Below are 16652 nucleotides of genomic sequence, written 5' to 3' on the forward strand. Positions count from 1 at the left end.
GCTCGCGTAGCTTAATTAAAGCATAACACTGAAGCTGTTAAGATGGTCCCTAAGAAGCCCCGCAAGCACAAAGGTTTGGTCCTGACTTTTCTACCAGCTCTAGCTAAACTTACACATGCAAGTATCCGCGCCCCCGTGAGAATGCCCTATAGTTCCCTGCCCGGGAACAAGGAGCTGGTATCAGGCACATAAACCTAGCCCACGACGCCTTGCTCAGCCACACCCTCAAGGGTACTCAGCAGTGATAAACATTGACCCATAAGTGAAAACTTGACTCAGTTAAAGCTAAGAGGGCCGGTAAAACTCGTGCCAGCCACCGCGGTTATACGGGAGGCCCAAGTTGTTAGAAGTCGGCGTAAAGGGTGGTTAAGAACAAGCTTAAAATTAAAGCCGAACACCTTCCGAGCTGTTATACGCATCCGAAGGTAAGAAGCTCAATTACGAAAGTAGCTTTATAATTTCTGAACCCACGAAAGCTAGGACACAAACTGGGATTAGATACCCCACTATGCTTAGCCGTAAACATCGACAGTCTATAACATTTTCTGTCCGCCTGGGGACTACGAGCATTAGCTTAAAACCCAAAGGACTTGGCGGTGCTTTAGACCCACCTAGAGGAGCCTGTTCTAGAACCGATAATCCCCGTTCAACCTCACCCCTCCTTGTCCATCCCGCCTATATACCACCGTCGTCAGCTTACCCTGTGAAGGATAAAAAGTAAGCAAAACTGGTACTACCCAGCACGTCAGGTCGAGGTGTAGCGAATGGAGGGGGAAGAAATGGGCTACATTCCCTTATCTACAGGGAACCACGAATGGCATACTGAAAATGTGTGCCTGAAGGAGGATTTAGCAGTAAAAGGAAAGTAGAGTGTTCCATTGAAGCCGGCTCTTAAGCGCGCACACACCGCCCGTCACTCTCCCCGAGACCTTAACTTACATTAACTAAAATGCCAGAATCATAGAGGGGAGGCAAGTCGTAACATGGTAAGTGTACCGGAAGGTGCACTTGGAAAACCAGAGTATAGCTCAACTAGAACAGCACCTCCCTTACACTGAGGAGATATCCGTGCAAATCGGATTACCCTGACGCCCATTAGCTAGCCCTCCCCCAAAAATCAACACATCCTCATTAATAACCCCTAACGCACCCGCATTAAACCAAACAAATCATTTTTCCCCCCTAGTATGGGCGACAGAAAAGGAACTATGGAGCAACAGAGAAAGTACCGCAAGGGAAAGCTGAAAGAGAAATGAAATAACCCAGTAAAGCTTAAAAAAGCAGAGATTTATACTTGTACCTTTTGCATCATGATTTAGCCAGTAACCCCAAGCGAAGAGAACTTTAGTTTGGTCCCCCGAAACTAAGTGAGCTACTCCAAGACAGCCTATTATAGGGCGAACCCGTCTCTGTGGCAAAAGAGTGGGAAGAGCTTCGAGTAGAGGTGATAAATCTACCGAACTTAGTGATAGCTGGTTGTCTGAGAAATGGATAAGAGTTCAGCCTTTCGGTTTCTCATCTCAATTTTTGTTTTTACTCCAATTAGAACCCAAAGAAACCAAAAGAGTTAATCTAAGGGGGTACAGCCCCTCAGATAAAGGACACAACCTTCACAGGAGGGTAAAGATCACATTCAACCCAAGGTAAAGTACCCCGGTGGGCTTAAAAGCAGCCATCCATTCAGAAAGCGTTAAAGCTCAGGTACACCCAACCTTCCATCGATCCCGATAGCACAATCTCATCCCCCTTTCAATATCAGACTATCCACTGCAAACAGTGGAGAAATAATGCTAATATGAGTAATAAGAGAAAACAAAATTCTCTCCCTGCACAAGTGTACCTCGGAACGGACCAACCACCGAACTTTAACGACCCCAAACAAAGAGGGAAATGGATTACAAACAAAATAACTAGAAAAGTATCCAAAACAAGCTCGTTAACCCCACACTGGTGTGCTATCCGGGAAAGACTAAAAGGAGGGGAAGGAACTCGGCAAACACTTAAAGCCTCGCCTGTTTACCAAAAACATCGCCTCTTGCAAGACCAATGAATAAGAGGTCCCGCCTGCCCTGTGACTATATGTTTAACGGCCGCGGTATTTTGACCGTGCGAAGGTAGCGCAATCACTTGTCTTTTAAATGAAGACCTGTATGAATGGCATCACGAGGGCTTAGCTGTCTCCCTCTCCCAGTCAATGAAATTGATCTCCCCGTGCAGAAGCGGGGATAAAGACATAAGACGAGAAGACCCTATGGAGCTTAAGGCGCCAGAACAGCTCACGTCAAACACCCCCGCATAAAGGGAATAAACCAAGTGAACCCTGCTCTAGTGTCTTTGGTTGGGGCGACCGCGGGGAAAAATTAAACCCCCATGTGGAACAGGAACACTATATTCCTTAATCCAAGAGCTCCCGCTCTAATAAACAGAACTTCTGACCAACAAGATCCGGCAACGCCGATCAACGGACCGAGTTACCCTAGGGATAACAGCGCAATCCCCTTAAAGAGCCCTTATCGACAAGGGGGTTTACGACCTCGATGTTGGATCAGGACATCCTAATGGTGCAGCCGCTATTAAGGGTTCGTTTGTTCAACGATTAAAGTCCTACGTGATCTGAGTTCAGACCGGAGTAATCCAGGTCAGTTTCTATCTATGAAGTGATCTTTTCTAGTACGAAAGGACCGAAAAGAGAGGGCCCCTGCCTAACGGCATGCCTTACCCCCACCTACTGAAAACAACTAAAGTTGGCAAGGAGGCACACCCCGCCCGCCTAAGAGAACGGCTAATTAAGGTGGCAGAGCCCGGAATTGCAAAAGACCTAAGCCCTTTGGACAGAGGTTCAAGTCCTCTCCTTAATAATGCTGTCTGTATTGTTTACTCATTTGATTAACCCCTTGGCCTTTATTGTTCCAATCCTCCTAGCTGTTGCCTTCTTAACCCTCCTTGAACGGAAAGTTTTAGGCTACATGCAACACCGAAAGGGACCAAACATCGTTGGCCCTTACGGCCTCCTTCAGCCCATCGCCGATGGAGTCAAACTATTTATTAAGGAGCCCGTACGACCCTCGACCTCCTCCCCCGTCCTTTTCTTACTTGCCCCAATCCTTGCCCTCACATTGGCCCTCACCCTTTGGGCCCCTATACCCCTCCCTTACCCCGTCATTGACCTTAACCTAGGAATCCTCTTTATCTTGGCTCTCTCCAGCCTCGCAGTCTACTCTATTCTTGGGTCAGGCTGAGCATCTAATTCAAAATATGCCCTTATCGGGGCTCTCCGGGCCGTTGCTCAAACTATTTCCTATGAAGTAAGCCTAGGACTTATTCTTTTATCCACAATTATCTTTGCTGGAGGTTTTACCCTCCAAGTTTTTAACGTCGCCCAAGAGAGCGTTTGACTTATTATCCCGGCATGGCCTTTAGCCGCCATATGATATGTTTCCACACTAGCAGAGACTAACCGTGCCCCTTTCGACCTTACTGAAGGTGAGTCAGAACTCGTCTCTGGCTTTAATGTTGAATACGCAGGAGGCCCATTCGCTTTATTTTTTCTCGCCGAGTATGCCAACATCCTCCTTATAAATACACTTTCCGTTACATTATTCCTAGGAGCCTCCCATATTCCCGCATTCCCAGAACTAACCGCAATCAACCTCATAACTAAAGCTGCACTATTATCAGTTGTATTTCTTTGAGTACGAGCTTCTTACCCCCGTTTTCGATACGACCAACTTATACACTTAATCTGAAAAAGCTTTCTTCCTCTGACCCTCGCTCTAGTTATCTGACACCTCTCCCTCCCTATCGCATTCGCAGGCCTCCCCCCGCATCTTTAACACAGGAGCTGTGCCTGAACTAAAGGGCCACTTTGATAGAGTGAATCATGGAGGTTAAAATCCTCCCAACTCCTTAGAAAGAAGGGATTTGAACCCTACCCGGGGAGATCAAAACTCCCAGTGCTTCCACTACACCACTTCCTAGTAAAGTCAGCTAAATTAAGCTTTTGGGCCCATACCCCAAAAATGTTGGTTAAAATCCTTCCCTTACTGATGAGTCCTTTCATCTTAGCCACCTTGTTATTCGCACTCGGTCTAGGAACAATAATTACATTTGCAAGCTCCCACTGGCTACTCGCCTGAATAGGCCTTGAAATTAATACCCTCGCCATCCTCCCCCTCATAGCCCAACATCACCACCCCCGAGCCATTGAAGCTACCACTAAATACTTTATTGCTCAAGCCACAGCGGCCGCCATACTTTTGTTTGCAAGCGCCACAAACGCCTGACTCACAGGGCAGTGGGATATTCAGCTAATGACACATCCCCTTCCTGTCACACTTATTACCCTTGCCCTCGCCCTGAAGATAGGCCTTGCCCCAATGCATTCTTGACTCCCTGAAGTTATTCAAGGCGTTGACTTCACTACAGGCCTTGTTCTATCCACCTGACAAAAACTCGCACCCTTTGTTCTCCTCTTGCAACTCCAACCCACTAACTCCACACTCTTATTAGCCCTAGGTACCGCATCAACTCTTGTTGGGGGCTGAGGGGGTCTAAACCAAACCCAGCTGCGTAAGATCCTAGCTTATTCTTCAATCGCCCACCTAGGTTGAATGACCATCGTACTGCAATTCTCCCCGTCCCTAGCACTTTTAACCCTGATTGTTTACTTCACCATAACATTCTCAGCTTTCTTAATATTTAAACTGAACAACTCAACCAACCTCAACTCCTTAGCCATTTCCTGGACGAAAGCCCCCGTAGCCACCGCCCTCGCCCCCCTAGTTCTCCTCTCTCTCGGAGGACTCCCCCCACTGACTGGCTTTATATCAAAATGACTTATTCTCCAAGAGCTAACCAAACAGGATTTGATGCCACTAGCCACACTCCTGGCCCTTTCAGCACTTCTCAGCCTCTATTTTTATCTCCGCCTTGCCTACTCACTAACGCTCACCGTCTCCCCCAACACTTTAATTGGAACCACCCCCTGACGTCACCCCACATCTCACCTTACCCTACTCCTATCGACCTCTACTGTCGCTACAGTCTTTCTCCTCCCTATTACCCCGGCCATCGTCACACTCTTCTCCCTATAAGGAACTTAGGCTAACTTAGACCAACAGCCTTCAAAGCCGTCAGCAGGAGTTAAAATCTCCTAGTTCCTGTAAAACTTGCGAGGCTTTAACTCACATCTCCTGCATGCAAAACAGACGCTTTAATTAAGCCAAAGCTTTCCTAGGCAGGTAGGCCTCGATCCTACAAACTCTTAGTTAACAGCTAAGCGCTCAAACCAACAAGCCTCTGCCTACCCCTTACCCCGCCCGTGGGGGGGAAAGGCGGGGTAAGTCCCGGAAGGCGTGAGCCTACTACTTTGGGTTTGCAATCCAACATGTATTACACCTCGGGACTTGATAAGAAGAGGACTCAAACCTCTGTCTATGGGGCTACAATCCACCGCTTGAACCTCAGCCATCTTACCTGTGGCAATCACACGCTGATTTTTCTCAACCAACCATAAAGACATCGGCACCCTTTATCTAGTATTTGGTGCTTGGGCCGGAATAGTAGGAACTGCCCTAAGCCTGCTCATTCGAGCTGAGCTTAGCCAGCCTGGCGCTCTCCTTGGAGACGACCAGATTTATAATGTAATTGTTACAGCACATGCGTTTGTAATAATTTTCTTTATAGTTATACCAATTATGATCGGTGGCTTTGGGAACTGATTAATTCCACTTATGATCGGTGCCCCTGACATAGCATTCCCCCGAATAAATAACATGAGCTTCTGACTTCTTCCTCCCTCGTTCCTCCTTCTATTGGCCTCTTCTGGAGTTGAAGCCGGAGCCGGCACCGGATGAACAGTTTACCCCCCGCTGGCAGGAAACCTTGCCCACGCAGGTGCATCAGTTGATTTAACAATCTTTTCCCTTCATTTAGCTGGAATTTCATCTATTCTTGGCGCTATTAATTTTATCACTACCATTATTAACATAAAACCCCCAGCCATTTCACAATACCAAACACCACTATTCGTTTGAGCCGTTTTAATTACTGCTGTCCTACTTCTTCTGTCCCTTCCTGTTCTTGCCGCCGGGATTACAATGCTCCTTACAGACCGAAACCTAAACACTACCTTCTTTGACCCAGCAGGGGGAGGAGACCCAATTCTTTATCAACACCTATTTTGATTTTTTGGTCACCCAGAAGTATACATTCTAATTCTCCCAGGATTTGGAATAATCTCGCACATTGTAGCCTACTATTCTGGTAAAAAAGAACCTTTCGGGTATATAGGAATGGTCTGAGCAATGATAGCCATCGGTCTCTTGGGATTCATTGTTTGAGCCCACCACATGTTCACAGTTGGGATGGACGTCGACACACGTGCCTATTTCACATCCGCAACAATAATTATTGCTATTCCAACTGGCGTAAAAGTCTTTAGCTGATTGGCAACCCTGCACGGAGGAACAATTAAATGAGAAACCCCAATACTTTGGGCTATCGGCTTCATCTTCTTGTTTACAGTTGGGGGCCTGACAGGGATTGTTTTAGCCAATTCATCTCTTGACATCGTCCTCCACGACACTTACTACGTAGTCGCCCACTTCCACTACGTTCTCTCAATAGGAGCTGTTTTCGCTATTATGGCTGGCTTTGTCCACTGATTCCCTCTATTTTCTGGCTACACCCTTCACAGCACCTGAACCAAAATTCACTTTGGTATTATGTTCGTAGGCGTAAATCTTACATTCTTCCCACAGCACTTCCTTGGCCTAGCTGGAATGCCTCGTCGATACTCAGACTACCCCGATGCATACACCCTGTGAAATACTGTTTCATCCATCGGCTCCTTAATTTCCCTCGTGGCCGTTATTCTCTTCTTATTTATTATCTGAGAAGCCTTCGCCTCCAAACGTGAAGTACACTCAGTGGAAATGGCTTCAACTAACGTTGAATGACTACACGGCTGTCCTCCTCCCTATCACACATTTGAAGAACCAGCATTCGTTCAAGTAAAGCTGCTTAACGCCGAGAAAGGAAGGAATCGAACCCCCGTGGGCTGGTTTCAAGCCAACTACATAACCACTCTGTCACTTTCTTTATAAGGCACTAGTAAAATAGATTATTACACTGCTTTGTCAAGGCAGAATCGTGGGTTTGACTCCCGCGCGCCTTAACTAAATAATGGCCCATCCCTCACAGCTAGGATTTCAAGATGCAGCTTCCCCAGTTATAGAAGAACTTCTCCACTTTCACGACCATGCCCTAATAATCGTTTTTTTAATTAGTACACTAGTACTTTACATTATCGTGGCCATAGTCTCCACCAAATTAACCAATAAATACATCTTAGATTCTCAAGAAATTGAAGTAATCTGAACTATTCTCCCCGCATTTATCTTGATTTTGATTGCCCTGCCATCACTACGCATCCTTTACTTAATAGATGAAATTAATGACCCACATCTAACAATTAAAGCCATGGGCCACCAATGATATTGAAGTTATGAGTATACGGACTATGAAGACCTTGGTTTTGACTCTTATATACTGCCTACACAGGACCTTGCCCCAGGACAATTCCGTCTCCTGGAAGCAGACCATCGAATAGTTATTCCGGTTGAGTCCCCTATTCGAGTCCTAGTCTCAGCTGAAGATGTACTGCATTCGTGAGCCGTCCCTTCTCTCGGTGTAAAAATGGACGCCGTTCCGGGCCGTCTCAATCAAACAGCATTTATTGCCTCCCGCCCAGGGGTCTTTTACGGACAATGCTCTGAAATTTGCGGAGCAAATCACAGCTTCATGCCCATTGTAGTAGAAGCAGTTCCCCTGCAATATTTCGAAAAGTGATCTTCCCTTATGCTCGAGGACACATCGCTGAGAAGCTAAACAGGGTCAAGCGTTAGCCTTTTAAGCTAAACGATGGTGCCTCCCAACCACCCTCAGCGACATGCCTCAACTTAACCCTGCCCCCTGATTTACCATTCTGGTATTTTCTTGAGCTATTTTTCTTACTATCCTCCCCCTGAAGGTTGGAGCCCATACTTTCCCCAACGAACCCACACTTCAAAGCACAGACACTCCCAAGACAGAATCCTGAACCTGACCATGGTAACAAGCTTTTTTGACCAATTTTCAAGCCCGCTTTTTATGGGCATCCCCCTAATAGCACTCGCCCTGCTACTTCCCTGAATTCTCCTCCCAACGCCCTCTTCCCGATGACTAAATAATCGTTTATTGACTCTGCAAAACTGATTTCTTGGTATGTTTACACGACAACTTCTCCTACCCATTAATCACCCTGGACATAAATGAGCCTTAATCCTGGCTTCACTTATAATCTTCCTTCTCAGCCTAAACTTGCTTGGTCTCCTCCCCTATACGTTTACCCCTACCACTCAACTATCCATTAACCTAGGCTTCGCGGTCCCCCTGTGACTGGCTACAGTTCTCATTGGACTACGAAACCAACCAAACCTCTCCCTAGCCCACCTTCTTCCAGAAGGTACCCCTCTGCTGCTAATTCCAATCTTAATCATTATCGAAACAATTAGCCTAATGATCCGCCCTCTCGCATTAGGCGTGCGACTTACAGCGAACCTAACGGCCGGCCATCTCCTAATTCAACTTATCTCCACAGGTTTATTCGTTCTTCTCTCACTTCAACCAGCCGTGGCAATTCTAACAGGGGCTCTCCTCCTAATACTTTCCCTTCTAGAAGTGGCTGTCGCAATTATCCAAGCTTACGTTTTCGTCCTTCTTTTAAGCCTCTACCTACAAGAAAACGTCTAATGGCCCACCAAGCACACGCATACCACATAGTCGACCCCAGTCCCTGACCACTTACAGGTGCAGTTGCCGCCCTGCTCGTAACCTCCGGTACCGCAATTTGATTCCACTTTAATTCTACCATCCTCATGACCCTGGGAACAATGCTTCTCCTTCTCACAATATACCAATGATGACGAGATATCATTCGAGAAGGAACATTCCAGGGCCACCACACACCCCCCGTCCAAAAAGGCCTACGATATGGAATAATTCTCTTCATCACCTCAGAAGTTTTCTTCTTCCTGGGCTTTTTCTGAGCCTTTTATCACTCAAGTCTTGCACCTACCCCTGATCTAGGAGGATGCTGGCCTCCGGCAGGAATTACAACCCTAGACCCATTTGAAGTCCCCCTACTTAACACAGCCGTCCTTCTTGCCTCCGGGGTCACAGTTACTTGAGCCCACCATAGCATTATAGAGGGTGACCGAAAACCGGCAATTCAGTCCCTCGCTTTGACCATCCTCCTCGGCTTCTATTTTACTTTCCTCCAAGGATTAGAATATTTTGAAGCACCCTTCACCATCGCAGACGGAGTCTACGGCTCAACATTTTTTGTAGCAACAGGCTTCCACGGCCTACATGTCATTATTGGCTCAACCTTCCTGGCGGTCTGCCTTCTTCGTCAAATCCAATATCATTTTACATCTGAACACCATTTCGGATTTGAAGCAGCTGCCTGATACTGACATTTTGTAGACGTAGTATGACTATTCCTATACATTTCTATCTATTGATGAGGCTCATAATCTATCTAGTATCAAACTTAGTATAAGTGACTTCCAATCACCCGGTCTTGGTTAAAGTCCAAGGATAGATAATGAACTTGGTTACAACAATCATTATTATTACCGCCACCCTTTCCGTTATCTTAGCCATCGTATCCTTCTGACTCCCCCAAATAAGCCCTGACTACGAGAAACTCTCCCCATATGAATGTGGCTTTGACCCCTTAGGATCTGCCCGTTTACCATTCTCCCTCCGATTTTTTCTTGTTGCAATTCTCTTCCTCCTCTTTGATTTAGAAATTGCCCTTCTCTTGCCACTCCCCTGGGGCGACCAACTCTCTTCCCCTCTCATTACCTTCCTCTGAGCCTCAACTGTCCTAGTACTCCTCACCCTAGGCCTTATTTATGAGTGACTACAAGGAGGCCTAGAGTGGGCTGAATGGGTGATTAGTTAAAAGATATAACATTTGATTTCGGCTCAAAAATTCGTGGTTTAACCCCACGATCAACCTGATGACTCCAGTTCACTTCACCTTTTCTTCCGCCTTCATACTAGGACTAACAGGCCTAACATTTCACCGAACCCATCTTCTATCGGCCCTCCTCTGCTTGGAAGGTATGATGCTATCTTTATTTGTTGCCCTATCACTCTGAGCACTCCAACTAAGCTCAATCAGCTTCTCAGCCTCCCCCCTCCTTCTTCTAGCATTTTCGGCCTGTGAGGCAAGTGCAGGACTTGCCCTTCTCGTAGCCACTGCTCGTACCCACGGCTCTGACCGTATACAAAGCTTAAATCTTCTACAATGCTAAAAATTTTACTTCCGACCCTCATGCTCATCCCCACGGCTTGATTAGTCCCCGGTAAATGGCTATGACCAACAACTCTTCTCCATAGCCTCATTATTGCCCTGATTAGCCTCACTTGACTAACAAACTTATCAGAAGTTGGCTGATCCTCCCTTGGCTCCTACCTCGCCACAGATGCCCTTTCTACCCCCCTTCTAGTGCTAACATGCTGACTTCTCCCTCTCATACTTCTCGCCAGCCAAAATCACACCGCCTCTGAGCCAATTAATCGCCAACGCATATACGTCACGCTTCTTACATCCTTACAGTTCTTCCTAATCCTGGCTTTTGGGGCCACTGAAGTAATCATATTTTATGTCATGTTCGAAGCCACATTAATCCCAACACTTATCCTTATCACCCGATGAGGCAATCAGGCTGAGCGGCTCAATGCAGGAACTTATTTCTTGTTTTACACTCTAGCTGGCTCACTCCCCCTTCTAGTTGCCCTTCTCCTCCTTCAAAATAACGCGGGGTCCCTCTCCTTACTTACCTTAGCATACTCCCCTCCAATACAGCTCACTACTTATGGAGACAAGCTTTGATGGGCCGCCTGCCTATTAGCCTTCTTAGTTAAGATGCCCCTGTATGGTGTCCATCTTTGACTCCCAAAAGCTCATGTAGAAGCACCCGTTGCAGGATCAATAATTCTTGCCGCCGTCCTATTAAAGCTTGGGGGCTACGGAATGATACGCATGCTCACAATTCTTGAACCCCTAACTAAGGAACTCAGCTACCCCTTTATTATCTTTGCACTCTGGGGGGTACTTATAACAGGCTCAATCTGCCTGCGCCAAACTGACCTCAAGTCGCTCATCGCTTACTCGTCTGTGAGCCACATGGGCCTAGTCGTAGGGGGCATTTTAATTCAAACCCCCTGAGGCTTCTCCGGAGCACTAATTCTCATAATTGCCCATGGCCTCACATCATCCGCCCTTTTTTGCTTAGCCAATACTAATTATGAACGAACCCACAGCCGAACAATAGTCCTAGCCCGAGGCCTACAAATAGTGCTTCCCCTAATAACAGCATGATGATTCATTGCCAGTCTAGCAAACCTTGCCCTCCCCCCTCTTCCAAACCTCATGGGAGAGTTAATGATTATTGTCTCCCTCTTTAACTGGTCTTGATGAACCTTGGCCCTCACCGGGGCCGGAACCTTAATTACCGCCGGGTACTCCCTCTATATATTTCTTATAACCCAGCGAGGACAACTTCCAACGCACATTACTGCCCTAGAGCCCTCTCACTCACGAGAACACCTCCTGATAGCCCTCCACCTCCTCCCTTTAATTCTTCTTGTACTAAAGCCCGAACTAATTTGAGGGTGAACCGCCTGTAGATGTAGTTTAATAAAAACATTAGATTGTGATTCTAGAGACAGAGGTTAAAATCCCCTCATCCACCGAGATAGGCTCGCTAGCACCGGAGACTGCTAATCTTCGCCCCCCTGGTTGAACCCCAGGGCTAACTCGGCCATAGCTCCTAAAGGATAACAGCTCATCCGTTGGTCTTAGGAACCAAAAACTCTTGGTGCAAATCCAAGTAGTAGCTATGCTCCCAACTTCACTCATAATGACATCCAGCTTAATCCTGGTCTTCTTCCTGCTCTCGTACCCTGTCTTAACAACACTCCATCCAAACCCACGAGAAGAAGGCTGAGCACTTCTCAAAGTCAAAACAGCAGTAAAACTAGCTTTCTTTGTTAGCCTACTCCCCCTATTTCTCCTTTTTAATGAAGGAGCCGAAGTTATCGTCACCAACTGAAACTGAACTAACACCTTAATTTTCGATATTAACATCAGCTTTAAATTTGACCACTACTCAACCATTTTTACCCCTATTGCCCTCTACGTAACATGGTCCATCCTAGAATTTGCCTCCTGGTATATACACGCTGATCCTTACATGAACCGATTCTTCAAGTATCTCCTCATCTTCCTTATCGCCATAATCGTCCTGGTTACCGCAAACAATATGTTTCAGCTTTTTATTGGTTGAGAAGGAGTCGGCATTATATCCTTTCTTCTCATTGGCTGATGATACGGTCGAGCAGATGCAAATACCGCCGCACTCCAAGCTGTTCTCTACAACCGAGTCGGAGACATTGGCCTCATCTTTGCCATAGCATGAATAGCAACAAACCTCAACTCATGAGAAATGCAACAAATATTTGTATCTGCAAAGGGTCTTGATTTAACTTTCCCTCTTATTGGACTAATCGTTGCTGCCACCGGTAAATCTGCCCAATTTGGCCTTCACCCCTGACTCCCCTCCGCAATGGAAGGCCCTACACCGGTCTCTGCCCTACTCCACTCTAGCACCATGGTTGTTACAGGCATCTTCCTCCTAATCCGAATGAGCCCACTCATAGAGAATAACCAAACCGCACTAACAACCTGCCTCTGCCTCGGTGCCCTCACCACTCTCTTCACCGCCACCTGTGCTCTTACCCAGAATGATATCAAGAAAATTGTTGCCTTCTCAACATCAAGTCAACTAGGGCTAATAATAGTTACAATCGGACTTAACCAACCACAACTTGCCTTCCTCCACATCTGCACCCATGCCTTCTTTAAAGCAATACTCTTCCTCTGCTCGGGCTCGATCATCCACAGCCTAAATGACGAACAAGATATCCGAAAAATAGGAGGCATACATCACCTCACTCCCTTTACATCTTCCTGTCTTACCATCGGCAGCCTCGCCCTCACCGGCACCCCCTTTTTAGCAGGCTTCTTTTCCAAAGACGCCATTATTGAAGCCCTAAATAACTCGAACCTAAACGCCTGAGCCCTGGCCGCAACCCTTCTAGCCACCTCGTTTACAGCTATTTATAGCCTACGAGTGGTTTTCTTTGTGTCTATGGGTCACCCCCGATTCCTCCCACTGTCCCCTATCAATGAAAACAACCCAGCAGTTATTAACCCTATCAAACGACTAGCCTGAGGAAGTATTATCGCAGGCCTTCTAATCACCTCCAACATTATCCCCCATAAAACCTCTATTTTAACTATACCTCCCCTGCTTAAACTAGCCGCCCTTATCGTCACTATCCTAGGCCTCATTATTGCATTAGAACTAGCCTCCCTAACAAGCAAACAATTTAAACCAACTTCACAGCTGACCCTTCATCACTTCTCTAACATACTTGGATTCTTCCCTGCAGTGACCCACCGACTTGTCCCGAAACTAAACCTTATCCTAGGCCAAGCAATCGCAAGTCAAGCTATCGATCAAACGTGACTAGAAAAAGTGGGCCCTAAGGCCGTAACCTCCTTAAACGTCCCTATTGTTGCGATAGTTAGCAATACCCAACGCGGAATAATCAAAACCTATCTTACCTTGTTCCTACTAACCCTAACCTTCGCAGTACTACTCCTCGCGTTTAAATAGACCGAAGTGCGCCACGATTTTTTCCTCGAACTAGCTCCATAACTACAAAAAGAGTTAAGAGCAAAGTCCAAGCAGCAATCATCAGTATTTTTCCACCTGGTATGTACATTAAAGCAACTCCCGCAGCATCCCCTCGATGTACAGCCAGTTCATGAAATTCCTCCACAGTTAACCAAGAAGACTCATATCATCCTCCATAAAACCCCCCTGCGAGTACCCCTACTGATACCCCATAGACTAATATTGTAGCGGCAACAGACTGGCTCCCAAGGCTTTCTCAATGAGAATCCGCAGCAAGAGCCGCACAATAGGCAAACACTACTAACATCCCACCCAAGTAAATCAAAAATAAGATAAAGCACAGGAATGAACCCCCATGCCAAACCAAGATGCCACACCCTACACCCGCCGCAACAACCAACCCTAGCGCGGCGAAATATGGAGATGGGTTAGAAGCAACTACAATCAGCCCTAGCACCAACCCTAATAACAATAAAGACATGAAAAAGGACATAATTCCTGCCGGGACTTTAACCCGGCCCCATGGCTTGAAAAACCACCGTTGTAACTCAACTACAGGAACCCTAATGGCAAGCCTTCGTAAGACACACCCCCTCTTAAAAATCGCTAATCACGCAGTAGTTGATCTGCCTGCGCCCTCCAATATTTCCGTCTGATGAAATTTTGGATCCCTCCTCGGTCTCTGTCTAATTTCTCAGCTTCTGACAGGGCTATTCCTCGCTATGCACTACACTTCCGATATCGCCACAGCCTTCTCTTCCGTAGCCCACATCTGCCGAGATGTAAATTACGGATGGCTCATCCGAAACCTTCACGCCAACGGAGCATCTTTCTTTTTTATTTGTATTTACCTCCATATCGGACGAGGGCTCTACTACGGCTCTTACCTCTATAAAGAAACATGAAACATCGGAGTTGTCCTCCTCCTATTAGTTATAGGAACTGCTTTCGTAGGTTACGTACTCCCATGAGGACAAATATCTTTCTGAGGGGCAACTGTTATTACCAACCTTCTTTCCGCCGTCCCCTATGTTGGAGGCACTCTTGTCCAATGAATTTGAGGAGGGTTTTCAGTTGATAATGCAACCCTGACCCGCTTCTTTGCCTTCCATTTCCTTCTCCCCTTCGTCATTGCAGCCATAACCATACTGCATCTTCTGTTCCTCCATGAAACAGGCTCTAACAACCCCCTCGGCCTAAATTCTGACACAGATAAAATTTCTTTCCACCCATACTTCTCATATAAAGACCTTCTTGGATTCGCAGCTGTAATTATCTTATTAACTTGTCTTGCCCTATTCGCCCCTAATCTCCTAGGGGACCCAGACAATTTCACCCCGGCAAATCCTCTAGTTACCCCTCCTCACATTAAGCCCGAGTGGTATTTCTTATTTGCCTACGCAATTTTACGCTCAATCCCTAACAAGCTAGGAGGGGTCCTTGCCCTCTTGGCCTCTATTCTAGTCCTAATGGTTGTCCCCATTCTCCACACCTCTAAACAACGAAGCCTCACCTTCCGACCAGTCACCCAATTCCTATTCTGAGCACTCGTTGCAAACGTAGCAATTCTCACATGAATCGGAGGAATGCCAGTCGAAGAGCCTTACATCATTATTGGCCAAGTTGCATCACTAACCTACTTCTCTCTTTTCCTAGTCATTATTCCCGCCGCAGCCACTATGGAAAACAAAGTCTTAGGCTGACAATGCATTAGTAGCTCAGTCTCAGAGCGTCGGTTTTGTAAGCCAAATGTCGGAGGTTAAATTCCTCCCTATTGCTCAAAGAAAGGGGATTTTAACCCCTACCACTAGCTCCCAAAGCTAGCGTTCTTCATTTAAACTATCCTCTGATATCATGCCATATCCGTATGTCATATTATACAATATATGACATATATGGATATATACATATATATATATATATGCATAATATGTAATTATATAGGACTAACACATATAATAGACCATACCCCCATATAACCATAGGTTATGGGTTAAATACACATATGTATTATCAGCATAAACTGAAATTCACCTACCAAGCTAGGACACAACTTCAATTATTAACTAGCACACAGATAATACCCAACTAACAATGAATTATCCAGTCCTTAACAATAAGACCTAGCACAAACATCTGTTAATAAATATATACCAAGTACCAGCACCTCTTCATCAAAATTACGATTGCAGTAAGAACCGACCAACCTACTATACCTTAATGCATTCGTTTATTGAAGGTGAGGGGCAAATATAGTGGGGGTCGCACAAAATGAATTATTCCTGGCATCTGGTTCCTATTTCAGGGCCATTAACTTCTATACTACCCTAACTTCTATCGAAGCTTGCATAAGTTAATGGTGGCGAACGGACGGCGAGATAACTCCGCATGCCGAGCGTTCTCTCCACGGGTGTCAGGGTTCTCTTTTCTCTTTTTCCTTTTCGTGGTCATTTCACAGTGCACGCCGAAGTCCTTGGACAAAGGTGGTACTAATCTCCCGCCTTTCATACAATTGCTGAGTAATATAAAGACTTTATCATATGAATTGCATAATTGATTTCATGAGCATAATGTGTGGTTTTTTACTCCTAAAAGCCTAATATACGCCCCCTTCATTAAGGTTTTTAGTCGTTAAACCCCCCCCCCCCCCTAAACTCCAGGAATCATTAACACTTCTGCAAACCCCTCAGAAACAGAAATTCTTGGGTCCTAGAGTAACGAGGAATTACATCCAAAATGCATCTTTTTAATATATTAAAAAAGTAATTTTAGCTAAATTTATAATTTTCCCCAAGGGGGTCTGTCTTACAATTTTTGAATTCACTTATCACT

General features: G+C 46.0%; 13 protein-coding genes across 13 annotated transcripts, besides 25 other annotated features; 12 read left to right on the plus strand and 1 right to left on the minus strand. All coding sequences in view use genetic code 2, as the record gives it.

The window, feature by feature from the left end:
• Positions 1-68, plus strand: a tRNA (tRNA-Phe).
• Positions 69-1017, plus strand: an rRNA (12S ribosomal RNA).
• Positions 1018-1089, plus strand: a tRNA (tRNA-Val).
• Positions 1090-2785, plus strand: an rRNA (16S ribosomal RNA).
• Positions 2786-2858, plus strand: a tRNA (tRNA-Leu).
• ND1 (NADH dehydrogenase subunit 1) lies at positions 2859-3833 on the plus strand. Its single transcript has one exon. The coding sequence runs from the start codon at positions 2859-2861 to the stop codon at positions 3831-3833; it is 975 nt and encodes a 324-aa protein (YP_009037612.1).
• Positions 3834-3837: 4 nt separating this feature from the next.
• Positions 3838-3907, plus strand: a tRNA (tRNA-Ile).
• Positions 3907-3977, minus strand: a tRNA (tRNA-Gln).
• Positions 3977-4046, plus strand: a tRNA (tRNA-Met).
• ND2 (NADH dehydrogenase subunit 2) lies at positions 4047-5092 on the plus strand. The gene has a single exon. A coding segment is annotated over exon 1 (1046 nt).
• Positions 5093-5162, plus strand: a tRNA (tRNA-Trp).
• Positions 5163-5231, minus strand: a tRNA (tRNA-Ala).
• A 1-nt stretch (position 5232) lies between these two features.
• Positions 5233-5305, minus strand: a tRNA (tRNA-Asn).
• A 35-nt stretch (positions 5306-5340) lies between these two features.
• Positions 5341-5406, minus strand: a tRNA (tRNA-Cys).
• Positions 5407-5476, minus strand: a tRNA (tRNA-Tyr).
• A 1-nt stretch (position 5477) lies between these two features.
• Positions 5478-7043, plus strand: COX1 (cytochrome c oxidase subunit I). The gene has a single exon. It carries the CDS (start codon positions 5478-5480, stop codon positions 7041-7043), a length of 1566 nt encoding a protein of 521 aa, YP_009037614.1.
• Positions 7031-7101, minus strand: a tRNA (tRNA-Ser).
• Positions 7102-7104: 3 nt separating this feature from the next.
• Positions 7105-7177, plus strand: a tRNA (tRNA-Asp).
• An 8-nt stretch (positions 7178-7185) lies between these two features.
• COX2 (cytochrome c oxidase subunit II) lies at positions 7186-7876 on the plus strand. Its single transcript has one exon. A coding segment is annotated over exon 1 (691 nt).
• Positions 7877-7950, plus strand: a tRNA (tRNA-Lys).
• A 1-nt stretch (position 7951) lies between these two features.
• On the plus strand, positions 7952-8116 carry ATP8 (ATP synthase F0 subunit 8). The gene has a single exon. The coding sequence runs from the start codon at positions 7952-7954 to the stop codon at positions 8114-8116; it is 165 nt and encodes a 54-aa protein (YP_009037616.1).
• ATP6 (ATP synthase F0 subunit 6) lies at positions 8110-8793 on the plus strand. The gene has a single exon. The coding sequence runs from the start codon at positions 8110-8112 to the stop codon at positions 8791-8793; it is 684 nt and encodes a 227-aa protein (YP_009037617.1).
• On the plus strand, positions 8793-9577 carry COX3 (cytochrome c oxidase subunit III). Its single transcript has one exon. A coding segment is annotated over exon 1 (785 nt).
• Positions 9578-9649, plus strand: a tRNA (tRNA-Gly).
• ND3 (NADH dehydrogenase subunit 3) lies at positions 9650-9998 on the plus strand. The gene has a single exon. A coding segment is annotated over exon 1 (349 nt).
• Positions 9999-10069, plus strand: a tRNA (tRNA-Arg).
• Position 10070: 1 nt separating this feature from the next.
• ND4L (NADH dehydrogenase subunit 4L) lies at positions 10071-10367 on the plus strand. The gene has a single exon. It carries the CDS (start codon positions 10071-10073, stop codon positions 10365-10367), a length of 297 nt encoding a protein of 98 aa, YP_009037620.1.
• Positions 10361-11741, plus strand: ND4 (NADH dehydrogenase subunit 4). The gene has a single exon. A coding segment is annotated over exon 1 (1381 nt).
• Positions 11742-11810, plus strand: a tRNA (tRNA-His).
• Positions 11811-11878, plus strand: a tRNA (tRNA-Ser).
• Positions 11879-11884: 6 nt separating this feature from the next.
• Positions 11885-11957, plus strand: a tRNA (tRNA-Leu).
• ND5 (NADH dehydrogenase subunit 5) lies at positions 11958-13799 on the plus strand. The gene has a single exon. It carries the CDS (start codon positions 11958-11960, stop codon positions 13797-13799), a length of 1842 nt encoding a protein of 613 aa, YP_009037622.1.
• On the minus strand, positions 13792-14313 carry ND6 (NADH dehydrogenase subunit 6). Its single transcript has one exon. It carries the CDS (start codon positions 14311-14313, stop codon positions 13792-13794), a length of 522 nt encoding a protein of 173 aa, YP_009037623.1.
• Positions 14314-14382, minus strand: a tRNA (tRNA-Glu).
• A 4-nt stretch (positions 14383-14386) lies between these two features.
• CYTB (cytochrome b) lies at positions 14387-15527 on the plus strand. The gene has a single exon. A coding segment is annotated over exon 1 (1141 nt).
• Positions 15528-15599, plus strand: a tRNA (tRNA-Thr).
• Positions 15599-15669, minus strand: a tRNA (tRNA-Pro).
• Positions 15670-16652: a D loop (Control region).

The sequence above is a fragment of the Sparus aurata genome (genome assembly GCF_900880675.1).
Source record: "Sparus aurata mitochondrial complete genome".
Classification (NCBI taxonomy): domain Eukaryota; kingdom Metazoa; phylum Chordata; class Actinopteri; order Spariformes; family Sparidae; genus Sparus; species Sparus aurata.